This window comes from Anabrus simplex, chromosome 5 (genome assembly GCF_040414725.1).
Source record: "Anabrus simplex isolate iqAnaSimp1 chromosome 5, ASM4041472v1, whole genome shotgun sequence".
NCBI lineage: Eukaryota > Metazoa > Arthropoda > Insecta > Orthoptera > Tettigoniidae > Anabrus > Anabrus simplex.
In genome coordinates, this window is record NC_090269.1 from 54,535,311 (window position 1) to 54,552,852 (window position 17,542).

General features: G+C 36.7%; 1 protein-coding gene across 7 annotated transcripts in view; it reads left to right on the forward strand.

Moving 5' to 3' along the window:
* Nucleotides 1-270: 270 nt before the first annotated feature.
* Nucleotides 271-17,542, forward strand: part of IntS14 (integrator complex subunit 14) — a 102,616-nt gene continuing 85,344 nt past the window's right edge. The window contains exons 1-3 of one of the 7 annotated variants that reach the window (XM_067146889.2): nt 271-488; nt 3,891-3,990; nt 7,385-7,576. In XM_067146889.2, the coding sequence (XP_067002990.1) occupies nt 7,415-7,576 (162 nt within the window). In that variant the 5' untranslated portion in view covers nt 271-488; nt 3,891-3,990; nt 7,385-7,414. Of the gene's footprint in view, nt 489-568; nt 839-3,890; nt 3,991-7,384; nt 7,577-17,542 lie in introns of those variants that run through there. The other 6 variants (XM_067146891.2, XM_067146888.2, XM_067146893.2 and 3 more) reach the window with 6 other exon arrangements.

Sequence of the window (17,542 nt, forward strand, 5' to 3'; positions counted from 1 at the left end):
AAAAGATGAGCTATTCCCTCCTTCATATAGTCAAAATATGCTTCTTGTTTCAACTGTTAAATTTATTCGAACCTCTACAGATAAATACAAGCGAATCATTACAATGCGTGTGATTTTTTTTTTTTTTACAATAATTGGTCCTATAACATCTCACATTCAAAATAAAACGCATATAATAAAATTACGTATCCAAGACTCTTGAGTTTACACCACAAATATAGTGACTGGACGAAATTCACAGAGTCCAACCCACACCATCAAGAGGCAGGAGGAGGAGAAGAAGAGGAGACGGCGGTGGTCCGAATAAAGTAAACAAATAAAGTGACACAAAGTATCAGGATTTTTATGCCCAAATGCAGCTCTCTCCTGAGAATGTGTTATTGGACGTAGAAAAGAAAAATAAGAGGTAGAAAAATGAAAGTAACCAAATAAGAAGAAGTTAAGATCGGCAATCTTAAGAGGACTGGGGATTAACGGGAAATGTTTTGGTTAGTGATCATTAATCCTCAGGATTTTATAATGTAATTGAATACAAGTAATATGAAGAAGAGCCATATTTAGATCAAAATCCTTGTAACGTGTTCTAGAGGAAATGCTTTCATAATTTGAGGCATGATTCTTTATTTGGCAACGACTTATCGCAACAAATTCTAGTGATTGCAACCTAACCTATCAGAGAGAGTAATGGTGGGTCTGATCGCTCCCTAAGGAGCAGATGGTTAAACCACGTAAACAACGGGTGTCATTTTGAAGGAATCCTTCGTGATTGGAGGGTAGAGTTGTATTTTCTGTTTCCAATATAACTTGCATGCCGAGGAAGCTAGTAGAAGGTATTTAGGTGCGTGTATGTATTTGTTAATCTGTGTTGGCTTGTGATGGTACTATACAGTTCTCCTGAGTTACAGATTAATAATCTGTATAAAACCCTCGAGGGGTGTTCAGTGGCTTAAACAGTAAGAGTGCTTTAGAGTCCAAGTTAGCAGGTTCAATCCCGATACAGGCCAATGTTAATAGAATAATAATTCCGGATCAGCTGAAACTAGGGAGAAAATAATATTTTACTGCATTCTAAATTGTTTTTATGCATGCATTTGATTTTTTTCATTACAGTTAGTTTGTTTATTTTTACATTATGCATTAGGCTATAATTTAGGCTAATATGTGTTTACACCCATTCTCCTAAATTATCACTTTTTTGTTCTAGATGTTAAACAGTGTTTTATAATCTTAAGACAACACGGATCCCAGGGGGCTAAGGTTTTTAAAACAACATTTGTCTTTAATCTTCAACATGTATCCCACCCATCATGACTTAATTTTCTCCTCTTTTGCCACATGTTTTAATATACAAAAACTTTAGGTGTCTTACCTGGTGTGATCCACTCTGCTTTTAATAACTATATTTTCTTAAGAAGGAAGCACCTTGTTTTTCAGCGTCCAACTCTAAAGCTTTCTAGTCTCTTGAAAACACTAATTATAACACAATAACATACCTGGAAACAAATACTATTCTTAATCTTTTTTATAGGCTAAGTAATTAGTGTGTTTTGACAGACTGAAAAGCTTTGAAGTTACATAAATAATTGTATGAAATTCTCTCTTTCTACACAGATAATTGACACTAAGTAAGACTGCCTGCCTACATACTCTAAACGAACGTGCTTTTTCCATTATTTCTCCTCATAATGAATAACAGTTGACTTCATTTAGTTCATTTCTCTCTTTGACCCTTATTCTTATAGATAGGTACCCGTTAGCTACCACACCATACCTCTTACTTCTCTATATCTGAGTTTCTTTCTTTCTTGACAACTTTTGGATTATTTCACAGGATTCGAGTAATGTTCATTTGGTCCTACATTCTGATAGGATCATCTGCTTCTTAACACCTGTATTTTACTAAAATAATTACTTTCTTACTCAGCTTCTTATCGGATGTAGGAAAACTTAAAACGGTCCACCTTTTCAATACAAAAATGTTATAGTTTATTTATAACATGTATTTGTACTTGGAACTAGTTTCAACGCTGATTTGTGTCATCATCAGCCAAAATGTGGGAATAGGCAAACATGTAGGCATTTATATTACACAAGGCGTTACATAAAACAATACACATCTTACAAGGAGATAAAAACAGGGACGAGTATAGAAACAAATGAATTGTTGAGAAAACAAAAGTTATACATATTAAAAATAACCTTAACCACACATCTTGCAGTGCGAAAGTGTTCTTCTTGAATGATTCCTGAATATAAAACACACGTGCACACATTTCTGAAGAGCCAGCAGGCAGGACAAAGTAAAGTGAAACCTTAAGAGTTCTCATTTTTCTATGTTCTGACTAACTAATGAAGTCTCCCTTGAGTTCCTGATAAACATACAAAACAGGAAATTCTCCTTCACTCTCAACAATAGCTATAAAGACCAACGGTAAAATTTCATTTTAAATATTGTGCAGAGACGTGAAAGCATGATTTTGAACATGATATAACTCCTTCATATAACCCAGTTTTTTTACACAAGGTGTTACATTAAATAATACACATCTTACGAGGAGATAAAAACACATAAATCGTTGAGAAAGCAAAGTTATACATATTAAAAATAAGCTTAACCACACAACTTGCAGTGCGAAAATATTTGCCTTGAATGATTCCTGAATCACACACAGTGTGTGCGCGTGCGTTTTGTATTCAGGAATCATTCAAGGCAAATATTTTCGCACTGCAAGTTGTGTGGTTAAGCTTATTTTTAATATGTATAACTTTGCTTTCTCAACGATTCTTGTGTTTCTTCATTCGTCCCTGTTTTTATCTCCTCGTAAGATGTGTATTATTTAATGTAACACCTTGTGTAAAAAACTGGGTTATATGAAGGAGTTATATCATGTTTAAAATCATGCTTTCACGTCTCTGCACAATATTTAAAATGAAATTTTACCGTTGGTCTTTATAGCTATTGTTGAGAGTGAAGGAGAATTTCCTGTTTTGTATGTTTATCAGGAACTCAAGGGAGACTTCATTAGTTAGTCAGAACATAGAAAAATGAGAACTCTTAAGGTTTCACTTTACTCTGTCCTGCCTGCTGGCTCTTCAGAAATGTGTGCACGTGTGTTTTATATTCAGGAATCATTCAAGAAGAACACTTTCGCACTGCAAGATGTGTGGTTAAGGTTATTTTTAATATGTATAACTTTTGTTTTCTCAACAATTCATTTGTTTCTATACTCGTCCCTGTTTTTATCTCCTTGTAAGATGTGTATTGTTTAATGTAACGCCTTGTGTAATATAAATGCCTACATGTTTGCCTATTCCCACATTTTGGCTGATGATGACGCAAATCAGCGTTGAAACTAGTTCCAAGTACAAATACATGTTATAAATAAACTATAACATTTTTGTATTGAAAAGGTGGACCGTTTTAAGTTTTCCTACATCCTTTCTCAGTTCAATACGGACAAAAATGAAATTCCTAGGTTTAAAGAAAACAGCTTCTTATCTTCATTCTGAATCTCTTAATCCCACTGGTCTCCTATTCCCATTCTATCTAGCATCCTTTTCACTTTGGCTACTCAGTAATTAAGTTATGTGTCATTGTATCATCTGATGTTGGTATGCTAAATCCTATATTTCCCTCCCATTTCCCTACTTTAATAACCAATATTTTGTTACCATTTTTCTATATCTGCTTGTATACTTATATCTTCATTCACATACAAGGGCTGTAAATAAAGTCGTGTCAATATTGATAGAACACAATATTTAATGAACTAACAAGTACAGTTGCATTACATTCCTTGAATGTAGTCACGCGCAAAGTCTTATTAACTTTTACCAAATGTCGGGAAGCCATTGGGGACCGTTAGCAAGGTGTTCTCTGTTGATGACAGGGGTGGAGCGCCATAACTGTGTGGAGTACAGGAAATCGATGGCCGTGGAGGGGTTTCTTCAACTTCAGAAACAGGTCGAAGTCACAAGGATTCATGTCTGGTGAGTACGGAGAGTGTGCCAGCATTGCAATAAGAGCTTGACATTGTTTACGACATGACAACGTGAATTGTCATGCAACACGATTGTACGATTGTCTCGCAATAAACGTGTAGGTTTGTGCCGCATAGCTGGACGCAGATGTCGCTTAAGAATAACATCCTCGTAGTCGTATGCTACAATCAGCATATGCTTTACCTTACTGGGTTCCTGTCGAAATTTCTGTTGATGTTGCAAACCTGGGCGACGCCATTCCTTTTATTTAACATAAGAAACTTCATTTTTTTTTGCCCGTATTGAATTGAGATAACAACTGATTTAAAATCTTATAGTTTCCACCTTTTTCCATACAAATACAATGTTGTCTGATGTTTTTTTTGCAACATATCTTTAATTACAGAACTCCTTTAGTCATTCACGGCGCCATCATCAGCTGCATAACAAGTGAAGAGAAACTTGGCGATAAAACAAGATGCAAAAACATATCACTACAATTAACTCCTTGGTAGCCTATACTAATTTCATGTTTAGAAATCTCTAGTTTACAACAAGATAACACTTATGACCTGCGAACCATGTGACCTTACAAGTCTTAATCTTGAAAGTGTTTTACCATGTGATCTTGCCGCGGTGGGGAGGCTTGCGTGTCCCAATGAAGCAGATAGCCGAGCCGCAGGTGCAACCATATCGGATGGGTATCTGTTGAGAGACCAGACTAAGGAATAGTTCATTGAAAGGGAGGTAGCAGCCTTTTGGAAGTTGCAGGGGCGGCAGTCTAGGTGATTGACTGATATGGCCTTGTAATAATACTCAACATAGCTTAGCTGTGTTGATAGTGCTACACGGCTGAAAGCAACGGGAAACTACAGCCGTAACTAACTCCCGATGACATGCAGCTCTCTCTGTATGAATGATGTACTGATGATGGCTTCCTCCCAGGTAAAATATTCTGGGGGTTCGAACCCCACTATCGGCAGTCCTGAGGATGGTTTTCTGTGGTTTCCCATTTTCACACCAGGCAAATGCTGGGGCTGTACCTTAATTAAGGCCACGGCCGCTTCCTTCCCAGTCCTGGCCCTCTCCTGTCCCATCGTCGCCATAAGACCTATCTGTGTCGGTGCGACGTAAAGCAACTAGCAAAAAAAAGATGTAGATAATTTGGTTCTGGAACAAGAAGAGTCTGTTGATGCTGATGAAATGGGAGACCCAATTGTGAGGTCAGAACTGTGAGCACCCTAAATAGGAACAAGGCACCTGGAATTGATGACATTCCCTCTGAATTACTGACTGCCTTAGGAGAAACCAGCCTGGCAATGCTATTCCATTTAGTGTGTAAGATGTATGAGACAGGAGAAGTCCCATTCGATTTTCGGCAGAATATTGTTATACCTATTCCGAAGAAAGCCGGTGCTGACAGGTGTGAAAACTATCGCACCATTAGTTTAGTATCTCATGCCTGCAAAATTTTAACACGTATTGTTAACAGAGGAATGGAAAAACAAGTTGAAGCTGAGTTGGGAGATGAATTTGGCCACAGAAGAAATGTAGGAACACGTGAAGTAATCCTGACTTTACGTCTGATCTTAGAGGATCGAATCAAGAGGGACAAGCCCACGTACATGGCATTCGTAGATCTAGAAAAAGCATTCGACAATGTTGATTGGACCAAGCTATTTAAGATTCTGAAGGTGATTGGGATCAAATACCGAGAACGAAGAATTATCTACAATCTGTATAAAAATCAGTCTGCAGTGATAAGAATCGAGGGCTTTGAAAAAAAAAGCAGCAATCCAGAAACGAGTGAGGAAAGGCTGTAGTTTGTCCCCCCTCCTTTTCAATGTTTACATAGAACAGGCAGTAAAGGAAACCAAAGAGGAATTTGGAAAGGGAATCACAATCCAAGGAGAGGAAATCAAAACCTTAAGATTTGCCAATGATATTGTTATTTTATCTGAGACTGCAGAAGATCTCGAGATTGTATGGACGAAGTCTTTGGTTAGGAGTACAAGATGAAAATTAATAAGTCCAAAACAAAAGTAGTGGAGTGAAGTCGAATGAAGGCAGGTGATGCAGGAAATATTAAATTAGGAAATGAAGTCTTAAAGGAAGTAGATGAATATTGTTACTTGGGTAGTAAAATAACTAACGATGGCAGAAGTAAAGAGGACATAAAATGCAGATTAGCACAAGCAAGGAAGAGCTTTCTTAAGAAAAGAAATTTGCTCACTTCAAACATTGATATCGGAATTAGAAAGATGTTTTTGAAGACTTTCGTGTGGAGTGTGGCATTGTATGGAAGTGAAACATGGACGATAACTAGCTCAGAAAGAAAGAGAATAGAAGCTTTTGATATGTGGTGTTACAGAAGAATGCTGAAGGTGAGATGGATAGATCGAATCACAAATGAAGATATACTGAATCGAATTGGGGAGAGAAGAATGATTTGGCTAAATTTGAGGAGAAGAAGAGATAGAATGATAGGACACATCTTAAGACACCCAGGACTTGTTCAGTTGGTTTTTGAAGGAAGAACGGTAGGGTTAGACCAAGGTATGATATGACAAGCAGATTTGGGATGCAGTAGTTACGTAGAAATGAAAAGATTAGCACAGGATAGGGTGGCATGGAGATCTGCATCAAACCAGTCTATGGACTGATGCCTCAAACAACAACAACACTTACGAGTCAAAATTTTAAAATAGTACAAAAATCTCATCTGAAGGTGATGAGTTCACTTCAAAATTTGAGAGGTAAAAGAAGCAATAATGACGGGTGCTACTGGTATTCAGCTGAAGCTGCCGATTTTAATCAACAATGATTTTTAAATTTAAATAAATATATACACACACTACACACATGCCTGAACAAAGTTACTTAGCTATAAACAAATCGGTAGTGGTAAAGTAATGTATATACACATCAAACACAGTCTAATCCCATTTCTGCCTCACTTCACTCAGCATGTATACAGACAGGAGGCCTATAATTTGACATTCCGTATGAAGTCTGTATTGACGAGAGCTGATGTGACACATACATGTTTCTTATTATCCCATGCTTTCGGGTGCCTTTGAAGGCTGATGTTATAACCATTCTGGACTCCTCCACAATGTAAGGACATTTTGTCTATAGTTGATGTGTGTTATTGAGAAGGATTGTTTCTCCTGACTTTCATAAGTTTTGTTTTTTATTGAAAAATTAGTTTGTCATTTTGTATCTCCACTGTCTTGAAATGTAAGCTTTCTTGGTCTGATCTAGACACAGTAGATAGCCTCATAGTTATATGTTCTAATTTTTGGGAGTTATACCATCTGTTGCTGTTGAGTAACTGTTGCTGTATAATTTGGTGTATTATGCTCGAACGTTTCAGTTTAACTTTGTTTTAATAACATTTCAGGAAAGCACATCAGATAATGAATGAAGTACAATGCCAACAGTCATAGTTATTGATGTTTCCTTGTCGATGACAAGACCTGTCTTGTTACCAGAAACAGGAGAGGCGTATAACAGGCACCATCTAGCAATTCATGGCGTAAACACACTGCTGGATTACTTGGCTGTTCATTCTAAACTCGAGTTTGTTTCTCTGGTAAGTTCATTTGTTCAAGATAATCAGTAATATCTACTAATGGGAACTTGGTTGATGCAAACACAACGGCTATTTCATAAAATCATACTGGAATGGTATTGTGACAGGTGATCAGGGTCCTTAGAACTAAAATTACTACACAGAGAGGTATTAGTAGTGTGTTTTATTATACAACAAATTTATTGAACTGCTATTTACAGTTAATCACAAGTTAACTCATGTTTGAGTTTTCTACTTGTCACACGTTTTACTCACTAGCAAACTAACGAACACTGGTGTGTTGAACGCCCAGAACAACTCACAGATAGTAAGCTTCATTAAACTCCGTCCAGCCATCTGACAGACTCTTTCCCAATGAATGAATGACTCGTGGACTCGTGATCATCCCATACTGTTTACTTTCACTTGCGATTGACGTCTTAAGACCGACTCCAGAGTTACCGGCGTCCACCAGTTGTGCTCTATACCATGTGGAAAGTACCGGTAACTGATGCATCAAATTAACACAGATTAACATGATAACCTTTCAGCCAGCTAGCAAGCAAGGACTAATCTTAGATCCCAGAATACGCTTCGAGTCGCACGTTGGCCAGGCCGAAGAGGTGGACTCCGAGAAGAAGTCTATTTACCAGCCAACCGTGAACTACTATAAAGACAGATATCACCTAGACAATATGTCCGTCCATGGACTCATGATTGGAGCTCGAGGCACAATCCCTAAATTTCTTGTACAGCTATGGGATTCTCTCGGTCTCAACCGGACACACCTTCACGATATCACTATCGCCGCAATACAAGGTTCAGTAACCATACTCCGCAATTATCTATTTAACATTTGAAGAACCGTACATCATGCCACATTCCAAATTTATTCCTGAGCCTTGTGATGGTTATTTCTGTCTGGCACACTAGCAAACTCACCAGTAATTTAGAAGACAAAAATGCTGTGTAGTCGACATACAACATACTTTGTCCTTGTGGTAGCATCCTCCTGGGGGAAGTTGTATTAATTAATAATAATAAAACATTAATTAATTAATATAAATCTTGGAGAGAGGATCATAATGTCACAAGTTTCAGGTCTGTAGCTTGCACCATTCTCAAGGAAAGTCATGTTTTGTTAATCGCAGGACCTGCAACACAGCAGTTCGGTTTGTGCGCAAGTGTTTAAACTCGTTATGACCTGCTGTTTTATCTTCAAGATTGAACATCCGCAGTCAACAAAGACAATAACAACATGCATATCCTCTTTCCAGAGGAAGAACTAGCACTGGTGCATTGACAGAGTTTTGTGACTGAACAGGGTATTACTTCACTCTTTAAAGTTAACAAACGTAATGAATGTTCAGTAACTATTCGACAAAATATGACAATAAGCATAACTAGGCCTAGGCCCTATTCCAAACATGATGATTCCGATCCCTTATTTGTACATTAAAGGTGAAAATGGAAAACCATGAAACACTATCTTAAAGACAGCCAGCAGTGGGATTCAAACCACTCACCATCCAGTTGCAGCAGACTTGCCACTGACAACTGCGCCACACTGCTTGTTTCTTGGGTTGGCCAGCTCATTAATAAATAATACCATAATGAGAACACAAATATCTGGCTGCATAGCTAAATAGCTAGCCTACTTTCCTTCTGCCCTTAAGGCCCCAGGTTCGATTCCCGTCTGGGCCAGGGGTTACATTACATTATCAAGTGCATTCCTATGGCTCAGAGTTTGGGTGTTTCTGTTGTCTTCAACACTTGTAAACACCACACAAGACACGACACTCACCACCACCACATTAACATGCAGCATTTTCCTCTAATAGTTGGCATCAAGAAGTGCATCTGGCCATAAAATTCTGCCATATCTCCTACAACCCCTGACCTTGCAGGAAAAATGGGTTAAAATTGGGTATAATAGAAACAATCCCAGTGGCATTGCTACTCACTTCTCACCAAGGCAGCCCAGGTTTGATTCCCGGCCACTGCATGTGGGATTTATGAAAGGAAATGTCCTATGGGGCCTTTTCCACATAAAAACAGAGGTCCCATGGCTTAGAAGTAAAGGTCACATAAAACTCGTAAGTATAGTTTATCTTTTTAATTGAAAAATTGAGAACACAGTGGCAAAGTGTTTGTATCTTTTAAAGAGTGACACACTTGACCAGATTTGTAGTGGGAAGTGGTGCACATTATTACAGCAGTTGTTTGAAATGTCCACCATTGCTGGTAATACATGCTTGGCACCTTCGGAGAAAATTCTCTTGAACCTTCCTCTATACTTTGTGGTTTTGACTGATGTTCTGAGCAGCTTCCAAGACACATTCCTGGAATGCTTTCAGGATTTCTACTTCTCTTCGATACACCTTAGATTTCATGTAAACCTTTTGCTAGCCAGCCGATAAGGCCAAAACGCCCAATTCATCACTGTTGATAGGTGACGTCCAGGTGGCAGCGCACTGCATTGGTAATGTGCAGACCAGATGACAGATTCCCTAGCTGTTGTTTTCCTAGCCTTTTCTTAAATGATTGCAAAGAAATTGGAAATTTATTGAACATCTCCCTTGGTAAGTTATTCCAATCCCTAACTCCTCTTCCTAAAAACTAATATTTGCCCCAATTTGTCCTCTTAAATTCCAGCTTTATCATGTATATTTAAAATTATTTCTTAAAAACTAGTTGTTTACAATAATTTACAGTGATGTATAAGAACATTATGGTCACATTTTGGATTGAATTGGTTAATCTTGTCTTAAAGTTTTAATGGGATATCTTATTTATGTTCCCATCTAATGGAGAGAATGTAAAAATAATATTAACACACATAATATTGATACTAGGTTGACAATTGTAGTCAAATAGGAGTCAAAATATTAACAACAGATTTTTCAGTATGTACAAGAAATCAATATGCTCAGCTTAAAATGATTTGTGGATTAGCTAAAATCTTCTATAGATTAAAATCTTTTCTTTATTAAAACAAGAGTCTTTATTAGTATTCAAAGTGAAAATGCTGGTTAGATAGCAAATGTAGCTAGTGGAGGATGCTTGATCCAGTCTCATTCATATGACAAGTTATTGCATCTTCTCTTTAAGTATGCAGACCACCTCACACAACAACGCTGCCGGACATCTCTCCTAAAGTCTAAAGGACTTCAACATGCATCACATAGCAGTTTCATTTACACCTAAGAATCCAGTTGAACTCCTCTTCAGATTTACACGGGTGACAACTTCACAAGCTTCACGATGTAGGCAGCGTACTTGCATTTGCATTCATATTTATGTGATTACCGCAATGAAGACCTTTCTTTATATTAACACCTAGGTACTTACAATGATCCCCAAAAGGAATTTACACTATCAATGCAGTAATTAAATTTGAGAGGACTTTTCCTATTTGTAAAATTGACAACCTGACTTTTAACCCTGTTTATCATCATGCCATTACTACCGTCCATGTCACAACATTGTCGAGGTCATTTTGCAGTTGCTCACAGTCTTGTAACTTATTTATTACTCTGTATAGAATAACATCATCTGCAAAAAGCCTTATCTCTGATTCCACTTCTTTTTTTTATTTTTATTTTTTTATTTGCTTTTACGTCGCACCAACACAGATAGGTCTTATGGCGACGATGGGACAGGAAAGCCCTGGGAATGGGAAGGAAGCGGCCGTGGCCTTAATTAAGGTACAGCCCCAGCATTTGCCTGGTGTGAAAATGGGAAACCACAGAAAACCATTTTCAGGGCTACCGACGGTGGGATTCGAACCCACTGTCTATTCCACTTGTTTACTCATATCATGGATACTAGCTGATGTACCCGTGCTTCGCTACGGGATTCTCAGAAAGACTGACTTTGTGGTTTTCCTAACCTGAAATCAACATAGGTCATTAAAAAAACGTAAGTATGAATGTAGTATGAATGCTATCATATAAAATACTCGATCAAATGGAAAGCCGCACGTTTTATCACTTTTAACGAACAGAGCTGCGGTTAGATTGCGGTGCTAATCTAATAGTCCAAAGTTCCAGAGCTGGGATGACCAGGCCGCAGATTGCCATGAACACTCATCTGCCATTATTCCGCTAAATATGCACACTGTTCATTCCAATCAGTGCCTCAGAGTAGGGATTGAATAGCCCGAATGCTATGATGATCCAGTGTGTTATGTACCAGTAGTATCAGAAAATTTATAAACCAGGGGAATGGCATGCTAAAGAAGAAAGTTATCTAACTCCCCAGCTACTTCCCATCAATATTCAGACAGGCTGTTACACTCTGTACGACTGGGCGAGTTGACCGTGTGGTTAGCGGTGTGCAGCTGTGAGCTTGCATCCGAGAGATAGTCGATTCGAACCCCATTGTCGGCAGCGCGGAAGATGGTATTCCATAGTTTCCCACTTTCACACCAGTCAAATGCTGGGCCTGTACCTTAATTAAGGCCTAAGACACTCCTAGCCCTTTCCTATCCCGTCGTCGCCATAAAACCTATCTATGTCGGTGTAACGTAAATCAAATAAAAATACTCTGTACGCAGCAGTAATCCTATCTACCGGAGATGAGGGGCAACAGAAAACACAAAGCACATCACGACAAACAATGGTCAATGTAATGTTATTGTTGATCAATGTTATGAGTTTTCTATATTGTAGGCCTTCACATTTAGTTTTCTTTCGACTCTGTGATTTGTAAACCATAAATTGTAGTTTCTTATTCTCCGACTTTACATACCGATTTTCATTAAATGCTGTTTACCCATTTTCTCGTTACTCGGCGCTGATATGGACTTAGTAACAAAAATCCAAATTCACGAATATCTTTGTGATCATAGCCAGTACGGTAACAATGTATAAGACATGAATAATAGGAAATTTGATACTATATAACCTTAGTTATGTAGCATTCATCGATTACACCTCTAATAAGAAATATTTCAGAACTACATTTTAGGCCTTCCCCTAAACTACCATTTCACTCAGCGTGAATAAAATAATTTACAGCCTTGACTATAGCGACTTATTTCCTGACTTTGCATACGTATTTTCATCAAGATAGGACTACTAATAACAACAATATTTGAGAATTAAATTTTAGGCCTTCCCCTAAACTACCATTTTTCTCAGCGTGAATACAATTATTAATAGCCTAGATTGTAGCAACTTATTCCCCAACTTTGCATACCCATTTTCTTTAAAATACGACCACTAATAACAAAAATAGTTGAGAATTCAATTTTAGGCCTTCCCCTAAACTACCATTCACTCAGCGTGAGTAAAATGATTTATAGCCTAGATTGTAGAGGCTCATCCCCCGACTTCACATACCGATTTTCATTAGACCACTAATAACATAAATAGTTGAGAATTCAATTTTAGGCCTTCCCCTAAACTACCATTTCACTCAGCGTGAGCAAAATGATTTATAGCCTAGATGGTAGAGGCTCATCCCCCGACTTCACATACCGATTTTCATTAAATTCTCTTCAACCGTTTTCTCGTGATGCGTGTACATACATACAGACAGACAGACAGAAATTACGGAAAAGTAAAAAGTGCATTTTCTTGTTACTATGGACATGACCGATACAGAAATACCATTATTTTCAAATCCTGAGCAATGTACAGACAAAACTCTTATTTTATATATATATATATATATATATATAGATATATAAGAAAATATAAAGGTCGCATGATACTGCTTTCATTGAAAGCCTTAAACTTCAGACCTGGACTCCAATAACATTCGGTCATAGCATTGACCAAAAGTATAGAACCTTTTTAAGCATTTTTTTAACGGAATTTGAATTACACTTTCCAAAAAAACTTGCAGTAATTAATGAATCTTCAAAAAAGCCATGGATCACGAAGGGTATACGGATCTCAAGTCAAAAATGTAAATTACTAAGTAGATTAGCACAGCAGAGTTGTGACCAGGTTTTTTGTAAGTATGTTAAAAACTACAAATCAGTCTATCGAAGAGTTCTTAGGATGGCTAAGATAATGCACAATAACAAGAAAGTTAAAGAGTCGTGCAATAAATCACGAACCATATGGAAGGTAATCAAGGGAGAAACCAACAGACATGCAGTTGGAAATAAAGTTGCTGGCATAAAAAATGATAAGGGAATACAAATGAATGACCCTCATCATTTGGCTAATTATATAAATGATTTCTTTCTATCCCTACCATACAAACTTGAAAATGCAAATAAATCAGATGTATTACCAGAACTCCCAACCTTTGTGCAAAACTCTATGCAGTTAACTCCAGTAACAGAACTGGAAGTTTTTAAAATCATACAATCTTTGAAGAACAAAACTTCCACAGGTGTAGATGAAGTTCCCACTAAACTCATTAAAAAATGTGCTCCCTATCTGGTACAGCCTTTAACTTATCTCATCAATGAATCATTTTCTAGTGGTCAGTTCCCTAATCTCCTAAAAATAGCTAAAGTTATCCCAGTCTTTAAAAGTGGAAACTTACACGATTTACATAACTACAGACCAATATCAATACTTACTGTTATTTCAAAAATATTTGAATGTGCTATGAAAGATCGGCTTACTAAATTTTTAATCAAATATAACTTGTTAAATAATGCACAACATGGGTTCAGAGCTGGCAGAAGTACTTTGTCTGCTTTATCACATTTTACACAGTTGGTCGCAAATGCTCTTGACAATGATGAAACTGTGATAGGACTATTTCTTGACCTTTCAAAGGCATTTGATACTGTTGATCATGAAATATTGTTGCACAAATTATATCAGATTGGAGTTAGAGGAATTGTTAATGACTGGTTTAGATCATACCTGAATAAACGATCCCAGTTTGTTGAAATTATACATTGTAACAGTAAAGGGCATAATGAGACATATCACTCTCAGGTAAAAAGCATAGACTTAGGTATTCCGCAGGGTAGTATTTTGGGGCCTGTTCTTTTCTTGATCTATGTGAATGATCTTCCTCACAATAATCAAGTAGAAACAGCAGTTCTGTATGCTGATGATACAAACATAATTATTAATAATCCTGACCCTACGTCTATAGAAACTACAGCAAATACAGTCCTGTCTAGGTTAGAATCATGGTTCAGGAAAAACAAATTAACATTGAACTTTAAAAAGACCCAATACATGGAATTCAAGGCATCTAACTACCATGACAAAACTGCAAAAAAACACAACCTTATATTAAATGCAAATGCAATTGAAAATACGTTGACCACAAAATTTTTAGGTGTCCATATAGATGAAAAATTAAGATGGGATTGTCATATTAAAAAAATAGGGAAGTCTCTGAGTTCTGTTTGTTTTGCCTTAAGGATTTTGTCTAATAGTTGTAGTGAAGAATATGTTAGAATGGCATATTTTGGATATTTCCATTCTGTCATCACTTATGCTATTGGTCTCTGGGGCTGTTACAAATCAAATCTTGATGTTATTTTTCGAATACAGAAACGAGCTATCAGAATTATATTGAGACGTAACAGGTTAGATCATTGCAGACCATTATTTAAGAGACTAAGAATACTCCCAGTACCAAGTATATACATCATGCAATGCATTCTACACGTGAAAAAAAATATTGATCACTTCAGAAAGAATTTTGACAATCACAATTACCAGACGCGAACAAGAAATAATATTTTTATCGAACACAAGAGTAAAACCATTGCCTTGAGACATGTAGACTCTGTTGGAATCAGATTGTATAATAAGCTTCCAAATACGATTAAAGATATTAGTCCCGTCAGTTCATTTACCACAGCTTTAAAAAATCTCCTGCTGAGTAGCTGCTTCTACAGTACAGAAGAATACATGATGAAGTGCTGGTAATGATGCTACTACTTATTAACTTGTAATCTAGTATATAGCCTTAAAAATATGTTAATGTCACATTGACTATGTTCACATTATTAACACCACACCAATATATTTTTATTTTGTCTTGTAAATATTGGTTATTAATATTATTTAAAAAAATTAAGATGTGCTGTCCTAACATTGAGGTATGTGGTGTTTCTGTTCTTCTTCCTTTTTCAAAATGTTCATTGTTGTGCATATATTATTGTTAGTATTAGGAAATCACTTGACAACTCCTATACTGTTGGCATATTTCAAAATATGTAATTGTACAGTCTATGGAAGCTAAATAAATGAATGAATGAATGAATGAGGAATCCCCCTCTTAATTATTACAGGGTCAGATAAAGATTTGCCTACTCTAATTCTCTGAGTTCTAGAAATATAGTCACCCATTCAGTCACTCTTTTGTATAGTCCAGTTGCACTCATTTTTGCCATTGCTCTATCAAATGCCTTAGATAGGTCAATCGCGATACAGTCCATTTGACCTCCTGAATCCAAGGTATCTGCTATATCTTGCTGGAATCCTACAAGTTGAGCTTAAGTGGAATAACCTTTCCTAAACCTGAACTGCCTTCTATCGAACCAGTTATTCATTTCTCAAACATGTCTGATATAATCAGAAAGAACGCTTTCCCAAAGCTTACATGCAATGCATGTCAAACTGACTGGCCTGTAATTTTCAGCTTTATGTCTATCACTATAACCGTTTGTGGTTGTGGGTGGTTTGAAGTGATATGTTTTGTTTCCAATTAAACCTCGGCTAGTGTCAACGGTTTACAAGAAATTCCACTCACGGGCATGGTCATTCAGCGAGTACCGGTTATATCCCTTTTCCAACGTCAGGCTCATGTACACAGTGTAAATTCTACGTCCTGCCTAACTACATAAGGCTATTAAATCGTAATTTATAAAATGAGAAATTCGCAATATAATTTTGGAAGGATATTCTACTTTAATTAACTAATCATAAAAGAAAACAATAAAAACCATTTGACTAGACAACATGATGGAGAATAAAGTAAATATCTCATTGAATAATCTTTGTTGGTTTCCATTAACATATTATGAACATTTATCTGACGTTAAATTCTTAAAATTCATAAATAAATTCATCACAACATTTCTGAAATTTTTGTCTACGGAATAATGAATTGTTAACAGTTCTCTGAAAATCCGCCAATCATAAGATAATTAATTTGTAATCATTCACTTTGTTCATTCATCTGTGTCACATATCAGCCCACAGTCTACCTTCCCATATTCTATCTATTTAGATCGTCTATCTATCTATCTAACATACAACTTGAATATCCCAATGATCCAGTCTTCCTAACGTTGCATGAAAATGTAGTCATCTGTTAATCAGCCAAGGTAACCAAATAAATTCAATAAATAAATCAATCATTGTGATGACAACACTCATCTGGAACTTTCAGCTTCGCCGTACCTGAAATAAACAACATCTAACTACTGACATACTCGATGTAAACAGTAATATTGGGATGTCCACACTGCATCTGCTCTCCTCCAAAGATTTCCTGTAAGTAACACTACTACCCCAAATCAACTACTGTACTACAAGCAGCTACTCTGAATGCTAACGTACAACAACAGGTGACATTAACCTCTTAAACAAAAGATCTCACTGTTTATTGATGTAATTTATCGAAAATCCTCTCAATTCATCCGTTAAAACACTTGTCTTACCTTCATGCCGTACCATAAATTCATATTTCGATGATTTCCACACGCTCGACATTTAATATCTCCGGGATACCTTTTGAAACACTATCATCACATCATATCGCTTGCCTATCCGAAAATCTTTAAAACATTGCATGATGATCTTCTCATTTAAACCATTACCAATCTAGGTTCATTGACATTCTCGAGGACTTACTACATTATGTATAGACAAGAAAAGGTTCCACCTTATCAGTACAATTTTATTGTAAGAATTAGCTTACAGCACCGGTTTCGACTTAAAAGTCGACTCTTTAAAGTCAAAATCGGTCCTGTAAGCTAATTCTTACAGTAAAACTGTATTGATAAGGTGGAACCTTTTCTTGTCTATACATACGTGAACTATCAAT